The following is a 15,469-nucleotide window of genomic DNA, read 5'->3' as shown; positions in this document are numbered from 1 at the left end:
TATTTACTGAGCACCTACTATGTAGAGGGCATTCTGCTCAGTGTGGTCATGTACAACAAAAATGATTCAGGAATCTCTACTTTATAAAAATGACCATTGGGAGATCCCTGGGTGGCTCAGCGGTTTAGCGCCTGCCTTCGGCCCGGGCGTGATTCTGGAGTCCCGAGATCGAGTCCCATGTCGGGCTCCCTGCATGGAGCCTGCTTCTCCTTCTGCCTGTGTCTCTGCCCCTCTCTCTCTGTCTCTCATGAATGAATAAATAAAATCTTTAAGAAAAAAAAAAAAAAAGATACACCTGGCTTTGTAGCTTGAAAGGAGAATGAGATCATTTTCTTTAGAAGGGACCTGGAATGGCCCTACGGAGGCTATTTTACATATTTGTAGATGTTTGCATTTCTGTTGGGGTGATTGAAAGTGGCAGGGCAGTTTATTCACTGTGCCATAACTCTGGTTAGTATTTGATCCCCCCTGCCATCCCCTGCTCCTGCCTTTCTTTTTTTTTTTTTTTTTTGCTCCTGCCTTTCTTAAGAACAATATTGCTGTACACTAATTCTTTTGAAGCCTTTGATGGTGTTGCTGAGACAATCATTTTAGCATTTCAAATACACACCACGTAGTACAGTTATTTTAGAGGCAGCAGTGGTTAGCCACTGGAAACTAACCATTGGGCTTGATAAAGGGGGGAATTTTATATGTTATGGCTTATGACAGAGAATGGAAAAATGCTTCAGTGAGACAGGCTGGCATTTTAAATTGGAGCACAATAATAGCAAAAAGTGCTGAAGTCAACAGACTGCTTAGAAGTATGTTTATTATTTGCTGAGAGAGGCCTTACAAGGTGGCCACGTCCACGTATTTGCAACCACAGTTAGTTCAGTTGTTCCCTAAATGTGGGACTATGACCCTGATTGACGTCAGTGAGAGTTGTATACTTGCAGAGAAAGGAGATTCAAGTCATCTAAGAATCCAAGGCAAGGAGAAAATAGGTGTAATAAACAATGAGTTATAACAGACTTACACATATATTTAGGTTGGAAACCATGCGGAGGTAAACCATGATCTGAATCTTCTGGGGCTGGACTAGAAATTCTGCTTTCTCCCCGAAAGCTTTTAGAATATGAATTGAGTCTAGTCCACACAACTTGAAGGTAGAATGAGAATATAGAAGACAGTCTTAGGAGGTGACATTTGATTTATGACTTGGAGAATATGAAGGAAATGTCCACAAGAGCTGGAGGAGGAGTATTCCAAGGGAAAGAATCAGCAAGGAGAAAAGCATCAGAAATGAGTGACCTTGGCAAATTGCCTTACCTCTCTGGGCCTCATTGTCATCATTTGTAAAACTAGAGAGTTGGACTAAATAAGCCCTAAAGAATTTGTCAGCTCCAAAATGCAAAGAAAAAAGACTTAGTTAACATGGGCAACATGGTTAAATGTTTTTGTTTTTATTTTTTTCCTGGTTTACTTAAGATAAAAATGACATATTGTGTTACTTTAACAGCATAACCCTTTGATGAATATATTGCAGAGGTTTTTTTTGTTTGTTTGGTTTTTTTTTTTGAAGATGGCAGCCCTCCGGGTGTTTGACACATTAGGAATAAGATGGAAACATTGAGAGGAAGAAAATGTTGGTGAGAGAAACTTTTTTTTGGTGGTTTTTATTTTATTTTATTCTTTGGTCAAATGCAACAAGATTGCAAATTAGTGGGAGGAGATAGTGTTTGGGGGAATGCTCTTTCTTCTTTCTGGTATTTCCTGTGTTGTGAAAGGAGCTTAATTACTTTAACATTGCTGATCACTTTATTTCTTCTACCTTAAGGGAGCTGGAGTGGAAGGAAGAAATTGAGCAGGTTCTGCTCCTTTAAGCTTTTCCTTTTTGCTTTTGGGCAGCCATCTTGACCTTGGAGGGCTTTTCTCCTTACTTCTTCAGGCCCTAATTTTTGCCTGGGAAAGGTACCTTCTGCTTTGGGAGCTTGATCTGATCCAGTGTTTACTGTGACCCTGTGAATAAATCTGTTGAATTTTGGGATTCCATTTTCAAGTACCTTTGGCTCCCACACTAAATCATATTGTCCAGTTTAGCCTTCATCAGTAATAATGGTGATATTTTGATATCCCTCTGCCATATCTTCACCTTATTTTTTTGGTATGTTCACAGTGTGGATGGGCAAGAAGAGTGCTATTCATTTGACTCTTTCAGACCCCAGAAGGTAGAATTCAAGGGGAAGGGAATTAGCTTTTGTGAGAAGGGTTATTGTTTCCTTTGAATCAGAAGGGAGAAGGCTGTAGTTGTGAAGAACTGCAGATACTTGAACCATGATGGAGTTTCATCTCAGTGAAGTAGGAGGCCAAATAATCAACTGAGAATGAGTCAGCAGGCATGGAACTGGAAAGTTAAAAGAAGAAAAGATTTAGATCTGCAGCTATGGGGAGTATCCTCTCAAGAATCCGCTGAAGAGAAGCAAACTATTGCCAGTTAGGGTGACAAGGTGATGTTAACAGGCTTGGATGTGGATGGAGCTCTAAGGCTGCCATGTTGTCTGCCACCAGTCACAAAAGTGGTGAAAACTGCTCTGTAGAATATATTTTCATCCTAAATCATATTAATTTTCACAAGTAAATGAAAGAATCTATTAGGGTTAGACAATGAATGGTTGCATATATATTGTTACACAAGCTAAATGGTTCTTCAGACATGGTTTACACACCTTTGTCTTGGTGGATTCAGCTTTTCCTCTTGTCTGTGTGTGTGTATGTGTATGTGTATATTCAGGTTTTTACAAAAATATTAAGTAAGGCTTTTAAATTTATTTTTATTTTTTTATTATTATTTTTAGTAAGGTTTTTTAAAAGAGCCCAGTCAACAAAAGACTACATGTTAGCAGCCCCAAACACCAGCAGAATGATGTTTGAATATCCATTTTGTTTTATTATGTAGATATACCCAGTAGCTTTATTGAAGGTTATTATTTCTTGCATGACAAGTTCAGTTGCTTTCATGTGGAAAAGAAAATACTCTGCCTTCTTACCTCCTTGCCCATTGAGTCTTCTAGAACCAAGGGGAATGCCAGCTTCTTTATAAAGTAATCTCAAAATATTCTTTGCATCCTAGATTTCTCTCAATTCCTGTTACTTTTAAATTTAAACTGTATATCCTTACATGCAGTTTGGTGAAGGATAGGGAGTAAGACGGATTTCAGGAGGTGATTGCACTTGAACTCGGTGTGGAGAGAGAATAGAATTTGGCACGTGGCTATGGGTGCACTCCAGTCTTGGTCCAAAGAACACGGAGACCTCATGTCAGAGCATTTTTAGGGAGCAGAGTGTTGAGCAGGCCTTTTGGCTGGAGGACAGAGATGCAAAGGGAGTCTGGTCTCCATGACTGGGAAAGTAGTGTGAATACAGATTAGAGAAGGCTGCAGGAAGCCAGATTTTTTCCCCCTTAGGGTAGGTAAGATTTTCCTGAGGAAACAGGCTGTGGAGATGTAGAAAGTGAAAATTCAATAGATTTGATTCATGGAATGAGATTCTAGAAGGAAGGGAAATAAGAGTCTAGTAGACAGGCAGATAAAATCTGAGGGGAGGGGAGGAGGAGTTAAACAATAAAAAGAGCGGGCTCAGGTTTACTTGAAAGCAGGTGATATTGTTTTGTAGTTGGTATAAGAATACCTCCTGATATTCAGAAATACAAAAATTATTTTAAATATATCTACTCTGTCAGAGTTGTTATGCCCCCCCTTTTCATTTTTGGTAAAAGAATGAAAAATAAAGAACAGCATATGCTAAAAGAAATCAGGTAAACAACAGGGACTGAAATAATTTCAAATAAGTTTTCTTTTAGCTGGATTGCTATTATAAAATAAGAATACATTTTGATTCAGAACTTTTATGAAGAACTTGGGCATTTTATTACAACATCTGTTCCTACATTTTAATTTCTCTTTTTCCTTTTATAGATATTTGCATACTTTTTTTTTTCTCAAATGAGAAGACCTTTTTGTTTGCCACAAGAAGGCTATTATCCAGAATGTTAATGGGTTTTCAGCTATTAAGATGTAATGATATACCTCGAGTATTTAACTATAAATTTGAAAAATCTCCATGAACAATCTCAAAGGAATACTTAGAATGCACTCCTGGTAAATTGGCTCATTTTCCTGTAATTTACTGGAAGTGCTGATATGAGAGCAGTCGTAATGTGAAAAGTACATTAATCCCTGGAGTTACATTTTATATATTAAATTATTACTCTCAGAATAAAACGTATGAGGCCATTTAGCCTTCATTCATATTTGTTACTTAGAATCACAGTAGAGAAACAGTCACTTATCTTTGATGCACAAAATTAGAAGTAATGCATTTAATATCCTTTAAAACAAGAGGCACAGTGATGCTCAGTTACGCTTTTGCATAACAATTGCTCTTTCCCAAAACAAGGACTGTTTTAGTTAGAGCAAGATTCTTCGGGCTTTGTAGAGGCCCCTTTCATTCCATTGGTAATTGAAATATTTTTAGAAACCCATAATGCAGCTTTCTTTGATGTCAGAAAGATTAGTCTGCCTTCTAGCCCTGAGCTGCTTCCACACTGAGGGATTATTTAAGGAGGTAGTCAGTTTGCTGAAACAGTGGTTGTAGGAACCCTTAGGGTCTTGTTTGGAATTTTGTCTAATTGTGTTTTTCTTTTTTGCCAGGGGACTGAGAGTTGTGGAATCATAATTTGTGACATCAGGTGTTTTTTTGATAAGCAGCCATTTCTGATTCTGGAAGATTAAGGCAGATAGGAAGCCCCTCCTGAGACTGTGATAAAGCTCTCGAACAACAACCGACACCATGGATGTAAAACTGGAGCCTTCCTGGGATGACCTGCCTCTCATGGCCAACACCAGCCACATACTTGTGAAGCACTATGTACTGGATTTAGATGTGGATTTCGAAAGTCAAATCTTTGAGGGCACCATAGTGCTTTTCTTTGAGTCTAGAAATAGACTTGAGAAACAGAGTGGTTCCACCAAGGAAACCTGCCGATCAGAGTCAAATGAAGCCTGCAGATTCAGTACACCTGAACCCTGCCATAGTCCTGTGACAGATACAAGGACCTCCTCATCCAAAACAGGATATAATGATTTTGCAATCTGTGGTAAAGGTGAAAAAGATACTTCTGGTAAAGATGGTAACCATGACAACCCGGAACAGGCTTCTGGGATTTCTAGCTCAAAGTACTGCTGTGACACAGGGAATCATGGGAGTGAGGATTTTTTGCTAGTGTTGGACTGCTGTGATTTATCTGTGTTCAAGGTCGAGGAGGTAGATGTTGCTGCTGTGCCAGGTATTGAAACATTTACAGGGTCTCCCCAGATCACATTTGTTTCTGAGGAGCTCAGGAATCAGATTGTACATGAACTTGTGACTCTGCCTGCAGATCGTTGGAGGGAGCAGTTTGACTATTATGCTCACTGCAGCCAGGCTCCTGGCTGTGGGGAACTCCTGTTTGACACTGACACTTGGAGCTTACAGATCAGGAAGACAGGGGCTCAGACAGCTACTGACTTTCCTCACGCCATACGGATATGGTACAGCACCAAACCCCAGGGGCGATCAGTTACGTGGACCTCAGACCAGAGTGGCAGGTAGGTTGTCCCGGCACCCAGCGATCCCCTGCCCATTAATCTCACTCACTGGGAGATGAGCCTTTGCAGGGATACTCTAGACAGGAGAGTCTCGGCAGAGATGCTCCTTTTCATTCTGTGGTATTAACCAATCTAGCCTCAAATCCCTAGGCCCACAGTGAAGCAGGTAAATTCCCAGGTCTGTTCAACTCTTAATAGGATTATTTCCCTTAAGTCAGGATGAAAAGATTACTTTATTAAGCCCCTGTATTTCTGAGTTAGGAGATTGAAAGGTAAGCTTAATGACTAAATCCCAAGCCTAGCTCTCTGTTGGGATCTCTGCCTGCGACTTTAGTGCTGTAGATGGGAGTGATGCATGTCTCTGAGCAAATACTTTCTCAGAGTTCCTTCATACTCCCCCTGAGGGAATAAACTGCTGCCAAGCTGGGTCAGTATGAAGCCTGACCAAGTGCTTCCAATTAAAGTCTGCTCTGCTTTGTGCTTCTCTTCCTATACCTGTCTCTTGGCAGCCGTGCCTCTCTGGGCTTTGTCACTTGTCATGGAGTACAGACCCCCACACACTGGGAGGGCCTGTTCCTGAGGAGTGTGACAGTCCTGCCAACACTGCACACTTGCTCCTCTGGCTGCGGTTCTTCTACTCAACACCAGGAGATTCCTGGTTTTTAGTGTGGAGAGAAAGAATTGATGAGGCATTGATTTTGGGAGGTGTGTAGGCAGCCATTTGTTCTTTTCTTCTTGCCCTTCCTCCAACAATTGTTCAGCGTTTTTCAAATTTGAGAGTTTTAAAATCAAACTTCATTGATCCCTCATTATTTTACCTGTTTCTTTGTGCTAATGTACTGCAAGTCAATATAGTAATTCCTACAGCTCAGCTGGAGGAATGCTGATCTTAGTGAACTTGTGTTGAGTACCTTCTTTTATAGCCTCCGACTCCTTTGACTGAAGTGGTGGGCTTGGGAAATTGCTTAGATCTCTTCCCCAACCCATCCCCCCAAAAAAACCTTTTAGATTTTTTTTTTAAGCATCACTTCAACTTTGAGCTCTGATTATCCTGTTCCTTACCTCCAATCTTACATCTCTGTTCTGGTCTCCCACCCTACTCAGAATGAGTTCACTTCTTGTCTTATTTCTGTTGGAGTCTGAGGCAGCCTTTGGGAAATTTCAGGGTTGGTGCAAACTTACAACAGCACAAAAGCATACTGATTTATATATAGAATAACTTAATTGGATATTCTTGGGAGACCATGAGGAAAAGAAATAGGTCTTCCTATTGTATCTTTAAAATTTTTTGAAATTATTAAGGGTTGAGTTTTAATTTTTTTTAATTTTTAAAGACTTTATTTATTCATGAGAGACACAGATAGAGAGGTAGAGACACAGGCAGAGGGAGAAGCAGGTTCCATGCAGGGAGCCTGATGTGGGACTCGATCCCGGGACTCTAGAATCACGCCCTGGGCTGAAGGCAGGCACCAAACCGCTAAGCCACCCAAGGATCCCCAAGGGTAGTGTTATTATTTTTTTAAGGATAGAGTTTTTAATAAGATTTAACAAAATATGGTCTCTGAATACTTAATTTAGGAAATCATAGTTTTTAATACTCCCAGATACTTCATTTTCGAATTAGAATAATGGGGAAGAAGAATCTATTGACAGTAGTTGGAAGAAATGCTTATTAATGGCCTCAAACATAGCTTTCTTCTCAGTGCTCACTTTACAGAAAGAGATTAGACTTGTAAATTACGTTATATGTCAGGTGTTGAGTAGGAATGAGTTATGGATAAATACTGATTTCCATAAAGAAACCAAAGAGGTACTTGGGAACATCTTGTTCCTGCAAAGGTTGACTTGGCAAATGTCTCCTTTTCTGGTAATTCAATAAAATGCATGATCATAGCAGGAGTTTAAACTGTATCCTTGGGAGTTTATGATGATATGTTAGTAAATAAATGGCATTTATGCAGCCTTACAAGGATAATAAATTTTGTTTAAAAAAAGAAATCCTCAGAAGATATTTTCTCTCCCTTTTGTCTTTTTGGGGGTAATTTTATTATAGTCAGGATCGTCTTCCATGAATAGCCACCAAATCTTTCTAAACTCTCCCACATGCTTATGAATAAATCTAGGTGTATATTGGTAACTCTTTGGATACTTTAAGGACTTTAAAATGCCCACGGATCCCAAGTTGTGAGACCAAAAAAAATCCCTTAGTGATGAGAGCAGTTAATGATCATCAGGGTTAGAAGACTTCATGAAAATAACTGTGTGAAAATACAACATTTTACAATTGTGTGAAAAATATAATGGGGGATCCCTGGGTGGCGCAGCGGTTTAGCGCCTGCCTTTGGCCCAGGGCGCGATCCTGGAGACCCGGGATCGAATCCCACGTCGGGCTCCCTACATGGGGCCTGCTTCTCCCTCTGCCTGTGTCTCTGCCTCTCTCTCTCTCTTTCTCTGTGTGTGACTATCATAAATAAATAAAGTTAAAAAAAATATATAATGGGTAGGGCTTATTTTCTCCCAAGGCATAGAGCCTGCATTTATTAAAACTAACATTTTGTCTTTGAGTGGCAGAACACTATCAGCATACCTACTATAAATTCTTAGTCCTGGATGAGAAACGTTTTATTCTCGTGTTACAACTAGGAAATTGAATAAAGTTACTGAAAGCTCCTAGAAAAAAATCCATGTTTCAGTTGGAAAAGGGAGTTACGTTTCTTATTTTTTATCTTTACCATGTCCCTTATTGTATGCAAAGATTTCAGTACTTTAAAAGAAGATATTAGCTTTCAGTAATTTCTGTTTTTAAGCGCTTATCAGACACAAACTTAAGAAAATCTCTAAATTGGTACCTTCCCTTTTGAGTTCTGTCAGTGGCTTCTCTCCTTGTCACCCTTACTCTACCCTATGTTGAAAATAAAACTTAAATTATTTAGTTTGATACTATTATAAACAAATGATCATTTAAGACATCAAAGGATCTCAATATGGAATGCAAATTGTGACAAAACAATCTAATTGTATTAAAAATGTATGAAACAGCCTCCTCCTCCCTGAAGGGGGTTGGGGGAGAAGGTGCTGACTGTAGTCACTTTGGAAATGAGTGAAGTTTGTTAAGACTAAAAATGCAAAAAGGAACTGTACCTAAATACTGTGCTGTAGTTGCTGAAGTTATTTCCTGTGGGAGTACAGGTTAACAATTCCAGTACCACTCTACATGTATACTGGAATTGAGCAATTAAGTAAATTAAATAAGTCTGGGAGCCAAGTTTCTCACTGTTGAAGTGGAAGGTTACAGGTGAGCAAGAGGAAGAGGCTAGAATGATCTCTGTGGTATTAGATTAGAATTGGAGACATCACTATAAACTCATGTTTAATGTTTAAGATGATACAGATTGCTGCATTTATAGAAATAATTATAAGTAGGTGTTTTCCAAGGGTTAGCATGAACACATAAATTTCCTTACTTGTCACCTGGAAGGGTGTAGAAGCACAGTGCCTGGGTCTTGGTTTCTAATATCATTCTCCAATAATGAAACAAGGGCTTCTTGCAGGACTGGCTAGGACTGGAGGAAATATACAAGATGAGCCTGGAGCATCTTGTAGTGACAGAAAATAAGTGCTCAAACAGCAGCAATAGTAGCCTGCAATTGAGGGTATATCCTCAAGGTCCAAGGAGCCATCGGGAAGAATTTCTAACGACCAAAGCTGAGCAACAATATAAAATAGTTTTGATAGATGACCTAAAGTATACAGTAATTATTCATGAGTTCACAGTGATATAAATAAATATTTGAATAAATAAACAAATGGAGGAAAATAGACAAATCTAATGTACAGAAGTTGCCCAAGTTATATAGATACTCCATCCTCAAGGAGGTGGAACATAACTCTGCTTCTTACTAAATATGGGCTAAGAAATAAGAGTAACTTTTACATTGTAGAAACATGACAGACATGACCTCAGTGACGATATCAATGTTAACATCAATGGTGATGAGTCATGTTGCTAGTGTGTACCCTTGGTATGATGTGTTGAAATGACATCTTTGTGATTGTCCTCCCCCAAACCCATGATCCCAATCTAACCAACAGAAAAATATCAGATAAATCCCAATTGAGGGACATTCAACAAAATAGTACTCCTCAAAACTCTCAAGGTCAGGGCACCTGGATGGCTCAGTTGGATAAGCATCTGCCTTTGGCTCAGGTCATGATCCCGAAGTCCTGGGATCATGCCCTGCATCGTATGCCCTGCATCTCATTGGACTCCCTGCTCAGTAGGGAGTCTGCTTCTCCCTTTCCATCTGCTCTTTCCCTCCCTCGTGTTCTCTCTCTCAAATAAATAAAATATTTAAAAAGAGTAATTCTCAAGGTTGACATAAAGAAAGTCTTAATAAACTGTCATAGACAAGAGAAGCCTAAGAAGACATGATTAATGTATCCTGGAACAGAAAAGGGACATTAGGGCTAACAAAGAAAATCTGAAAAAAAAAAGAAAAGAAAATCTGAATAAAATATAGACTTTAAGCATGTATCAATATTGGTTTGTCGGTTGTGACAAATATATTAATGTAAGATGTTGATAAAGGTAAATATGGAGTAAATGGGAAATCTGTGTATTATCTTTGCACTTTTAAAAGTAAATCTAAACCTGAACTAAAATAATGTTTATTAAAAAAATAAACTTCAAATCTGGAAAGTAGTCACCATCTTTCTGCCTTAAAATCTCCTTTTTGTAAGGGCTGCTTTCCCATTTTTATCAAGTGATAATGTTTTTTGGAGAACTGAAAATGTATTTAAAGCTATAAAAGAGTATTTCTTCAATAATTGTCAGTAATTTCTTTTCCCCCATTATTATTGTAGTTCTAAAATGAAGTGTCTGGTTGTATAAAAGCTACATTTTCCTACCTGGGTTTAGCCATTGTGGGATTATGGAAGTCCTTGAAATGAAATGTTCTTTTTTGCCTCTGTCATATAGATACTGGATTACAGGTGACATTTAAAAAGGATCACCGAAACAGTAACAGACTCGTATATGATAGTATGATACAACATGCTTCTTGGAAAGCCTGTTTACTTCATGTAGTATGAGTTTGTGTGCCTTCTAAAAAATATTTTGAAGAACTATTTGAGAGTAGGGAGAGAGTTTAAGAATGTGTTAAGGGGTTGTTGCCAAGCTAGGAAGGAAGGGGACCTAATATCTTTTTGGTTCTAGATCTTCAGTATACCTAAGAAAAAAACTTTTAGAAATGGAAATCTTTAATTCAAAGTTTATATACTTTTCTATTCCACTAAATACATGTTACTTAAAACCAAAGCATTCTCTCTGGTAACCCATTCCTTTTTCCCATAGGATCATTATAATGGTTGTGAAACCAGCCAAGTGGTTAGGGAACCTGGGTTTAAGCTCATGACGTCACTGAACATGAGTTGAATGGAGTGGAAATTTAGTTAAATATAGGAAATTTATTTTTAAAACTCCACTTACTTGGATCATGGTTAAAGATAAGGAAACTGCTTAGGAAAATACATTATAATTTAAAGTAATATTAAAAATTTTAAATTCCATAAATCAAAATGTTGTTATTTTAGACAAGACCAGGTTGAAGTTGGCAAAATACTAAAGAGATTAATTTTTCTCTATTATGTTTATTACTTAGCTGTTGGACCAAGGAAAGAGGTAGACTTTGGGAGTATTTTTAGTTTAACATCAAAACCAGATGTTAAAACATGTTTTTTTCTTCCCCCACTAAAATAGTTTCATTGTTTAATATCTTGCTATAAAATTTTAAAAGAATGAGCAGAAGATCTCTGGGAAGAGATTTCAGGTCAAAAAGGAATATTTCTACAGTGAATCCTTTTCTTTTTCTTTCCTGCTTCAAGAAACTAATACAAAATTCTTGAGAACTGAAGTGGAAATACATATATTAAGAAGGAATTGATAATCTCGACTTGAAAATGTTTGGAAGGGTTCTACATTAGCCTCTTTCTCCCCTTGCTGACATTCTAGATCTGCCTCTGTTTATCAGCCCAGGTGAGTCAGAGGAGAAAAGGTAATGATGGACTGTCTTAATTTACACATGTAACCCAAATGACTAACCAACCAGAGAGAAAAACCTTGAATAATCAAACATCAACAGAAAACAACAAATCACACTGACTTACAACCAAAGAGCATACTATTTTGGAAAGGACCTGGAAAGTGGGAGCCAGGAGAGCAGAATACTTGTCTGAGCTGTGCTGCCCATTAGCTTTGTGACTTCAGATAAGGCCTTTTACATCTCTCGAGCTTAATTTTCCTGTGTTTTATAAAGATCTTTCATTTTAGAATCTCCACATGAGACTTCCAAATGAGAAATACTGTCTTTGCCATTTTAACAGCTTGCCTATTTTGCACCCAAAATGCTTGTGCTGAAAAGTGGTGAATTTCTGATTCAAAGCCACTTCCATTCAGTCCAGTTCATTCTGTACACAAAATCAGAGTCAAAGCAGCATTCTCCTTGTACCTGCCATATGTTCAGACTGAGGGATCCTGGTTTTGGTAAAGTGCCATGAAGGAGAATATAATAAAGAAGGTGTGTGTGCAGGGTTGGGAGGAAAGAGTGAGTTATAGTTGACATTTCCTATTTTAGTATTCCACCTCTTGATTTTTGTGGCACAAGAGAGCAAGAGGGCTGCTTGCTTCTAGCTTGAGTTTAGTGATAACATGGAGTCTTACAAAAAGATCAGGTGCAGGAAGGAGAAGAGATAAGGAACTGGAGGAGGCCTGAAGACTTTGTAACCCTGGCAAGTTTTCTAAAAGAATCCGACTCACAGAACTGTCACATCTGTGGCCCTCTGGACTCCAGGGACCAGATCAGTACTTCATTGTGGGAAAATACCCAACAAGCCACACCCATGGCAATTCTAGGCTCATCACCTCCTGCCCGCTTCTCCTAAGGCAGCCCTCTCCCCAGTTCCTGAGTGGACTTCAGATAAGAGACGTGGTGGTATCAAGTCTCTGAAAACAGGTGATTTTATGGAAAGTGGTAGAATTGAAACTTTTTTTTTAAGATTTTATTTATTTATTCATGAGGCACACACACACACACACACACACACACACACACACACACAGAGGCAGAGACACAGACAGAGGAGAAGCAGGCTCCATGCAGGAAGCTTGATGTGGAACTTGATCCTGGGACTCCAAGAACACGCCCTGGGCTGAAGGCAGGTGCCAAACTGCTGAGCCACTCAGGAATCCCAGAATTGAAACTTTTTAAAACTAAAAGTAACCCCTTTTTCACACTGACTGCAAAAAGATGAACGCATAGAGTTGTCAACTGAAGAGAAATAAAATATGTAATTTGTTTTTTTTTTTTTAAAGATTTTATTTATTCATGAAAGACACAGAGAGAGAGGGGCAGAGGGAGAAGCAGGCTCCATGCAAGGAGCCCGACGCGGGACTCGATACCGGGTCTCCAGGATCACATCCTGGACTGAAGGTGGTGTTAAACCGCTGAGCCACCAGGGCTGCCCTAAAATATCTAATTTGAATGAATCCCTACAAGTTTCTCTTTATAGCTGGCTCCTTAAGAAAATGAGCATGTGAGTGTTCACCAGCATCTTACCTTGGAAGGCATATGTCTTAGTCCATTTGGCTACTATAACAAAATACCACAAATTTATTTCTTACTGTTCTGGAGGCTGGAAGTCCAAGATCAGGGTACCAGCACATTCAGGTTTTGATGAAAGCTCTCTTCTGGTTGCAGACAGCTGACCTTTGGCTGTGTCCTCACATAGGGGAAGGGGCTAAGGAGCTCTCTTGGGCTTAGGAATTTGAGGGGGACACGTTCAGACCATAGCAGCATAGTTAGTGTGTCTCATCCTTGTTTAACCACTCCATGAACAAATATGTATCAAGCTGAAGTTGTAGCCATTCTGGCAAGTTCTTCCTGAGTTTAGAAGTTCTTTAATGGCAGCCAGTCATGGGGCAGCTTTCACACTATCTCACTATTTTCTTTCTGATTTTCAGTGTCTTCCTCTCCACCCCCACAATTCCTGTGCAGCTTAACTGGACTCCTCAGGGAGCCTTTCATTGGGTGGCTATCCCAGGGCATGTGGGATGAGCCCTGGTGTGAGAGAGTTTTCCTCTGTGTGCTGGAAGGAATTATTGAGTCTGGAAATAATGAAGTTATGAGCACTGGAGGCTGGCGCCTGCACATCTGTCCCATGAGCGTTTTAGCAACATGGCTGAGGTGCAAGACTGTGCATTTTGAGTAAACACAGCTGCAGATATTTCAGTGATTACACATCCAGATAGCTGCAGAACATATTTGTAAATGCACATAGATTTTCCTCCCCTCTTGGGGCACAGGGCATGGGGGACAGGAAATCAGCTCTAGGTAGTTATTTGTAGGTGTGCGTGATGGGAGCCATCTTGACTCTTGAATCACCACGTGGGGAGTATGATTTTCACAATTCAGTGAAGTCCCTACGTTCACCCATTCTTCACTTTTTGTGATGCCCCAAATTCCGCCTCTAGAGGTTTATCCAGAGGTTAAGGTTAAAAATATAGTCACTTAACTTTACATTATTTTAGATGTTTGCACTAGGATGTGCAACATGCATAAGGATATCACATCGTAAAATCTCCAAAGGCCATTGCTTATGAATTAAGCAGTGCTTGGTGTGGGCATGTTGGGAAAGGAAGAAGGGAGGCTGGAACTGAGAAAGGGTAAAGGCCAAGAAAGGAGTAGGTTGGGAGCACAAAGATAATCTCTGTTTTCAAGAAATTTAGCTTAGGATCTCCCTCTTTGATGAGTATTTTTCTATTTGTGAAAACATTCCAATGAGAAAACAATTGAGTCCCCTTTCAGACATGGCTATATCTATGGATCTATATCCATAGATGGAGCTTTTTACACTTTCAGGAGTTATAGCTCTGGAGACCAACGGGGAAGTGTGGTGTTTCTCCCATTCAGATGGGGGTCCCAAAATGTGGGGCGTCTCTATTGGGTGGGGGCTGGTGGTGACAGAATTCACCCAAGGCAGAAAAAAGGAGATAGAAGTTTACTGAATGCACCCCAAGGGAAAGGCAGGGAGGACAGCACAGGAGAGACCATCTGCAAGGAAGTGGGGGCTGTATTTAAAGGCCGAAGGTGAAGAGATTTGGAGATGTATGGATCCTGTTTTGTTGGTACTTGTGCCTAGTTGTACTTAGCCCAGTGGTTAGTTAAGGCCTGTGGATATTTTGAAGTGGGTGGCCTGATGGGCCTGTTTGTATTCAGGGTCACTGCGCACCCTTTTGCCTTGCTCTACATTCCATTGCTCAAGCCTAAAAGCAGCCTCTACAGAAAGTGAGAAAAGGAAACATAGATTTTAGCAGCAAGGATGCCCCAGCGATGAAAAGAGGTAACAGAAGAGAATTGTGAGGACAGGAGAGTGGGAGGTGAGAGCTTGGGGGGGGGGGGGGGGCCGGCTAGCCAGGTAACTAATCCCTATGGTGGGAGGAGTCAGGTGTCCTGGGACAATATGGTAGAAAGAGCCCTCAAGAGGATGCTGGGGGGGTGGGGGTGGGGGTCAAGACAGAACTAGAAAAAATATCTAGGACTAGACCATTTAGAGGGGAAATGATCAAGAATGAGAGAGGAAAGGATAGTGGTAACATGCTTTTTAAAAATCCAGCCAATGGGAGGATTTCCTCCCACACACTCCCTGATTTGTGGATGGCACCCAGACTCAAATCTGCTGGCAACATCAATACTTAGTTCGTAAGCCCATCATTCCTCAATTTTCTATGATCTAGCCGATTTCAGACACTCAGTCCCATTGCTGAACAGTGGTTTGTGCTTGGAAAA

General features: G+C 39.8%; 1 protein-coding gene across 49 annotated transcripts in view; it reads left to right on the top strand.

Moving 5' to 3' along the window:
- Nucleotides 1-15,469, top strand: part of C1H9orf3 (aminopeptidase O (putative)) — a 332,909-nt gene that overhangs the window by 38,210 nt on the left and 279,230 nt on the right. For 47 of the 49 annotated variants that reach the window (XR_005353980.1, XR_005353979.1, XR_005353984.1 and 44 more), the window contains exon 2: nucleotides 4,692-5,627. Coding sequence is in view for 24 of the 49 variants with exons in the window: in XM_038526871.1 (XP_038382799.1) it covers nucleotides 4,831-5,627 (797 nt within the window). In the remaining 25 variants the exon portion in view is untranslated. Of the gene's footprint in view, nucleotides 1-4,691; nucleotides 5,628-11,514; nucleotides 11,662-15,469 lie in introns of those variants that run through there. The other 2 variants (XM_038526891.1, XM_038526890.1) reach the window with 2 other exon arrangements.

Source organism: Canis lupus, chromosome 1 (assembly GCF_011100685.1).
Source record: "Canis lupus familiaris isolate Mischka breed German Shepherd chromosome 1, alternate assembly UU_Cfam_GSD_1.0, whole genome shotgun sequence".
Taxonomy (NCBI): domain Eukaryota; kingdom Metazoa; phylum Chordata; class Mammalia; order Carnivora; family Canidae; genus Canis; species Canis lupus.
This window is presented reverse-complemented; position numbering and strand designations above follow the sequence as displayed.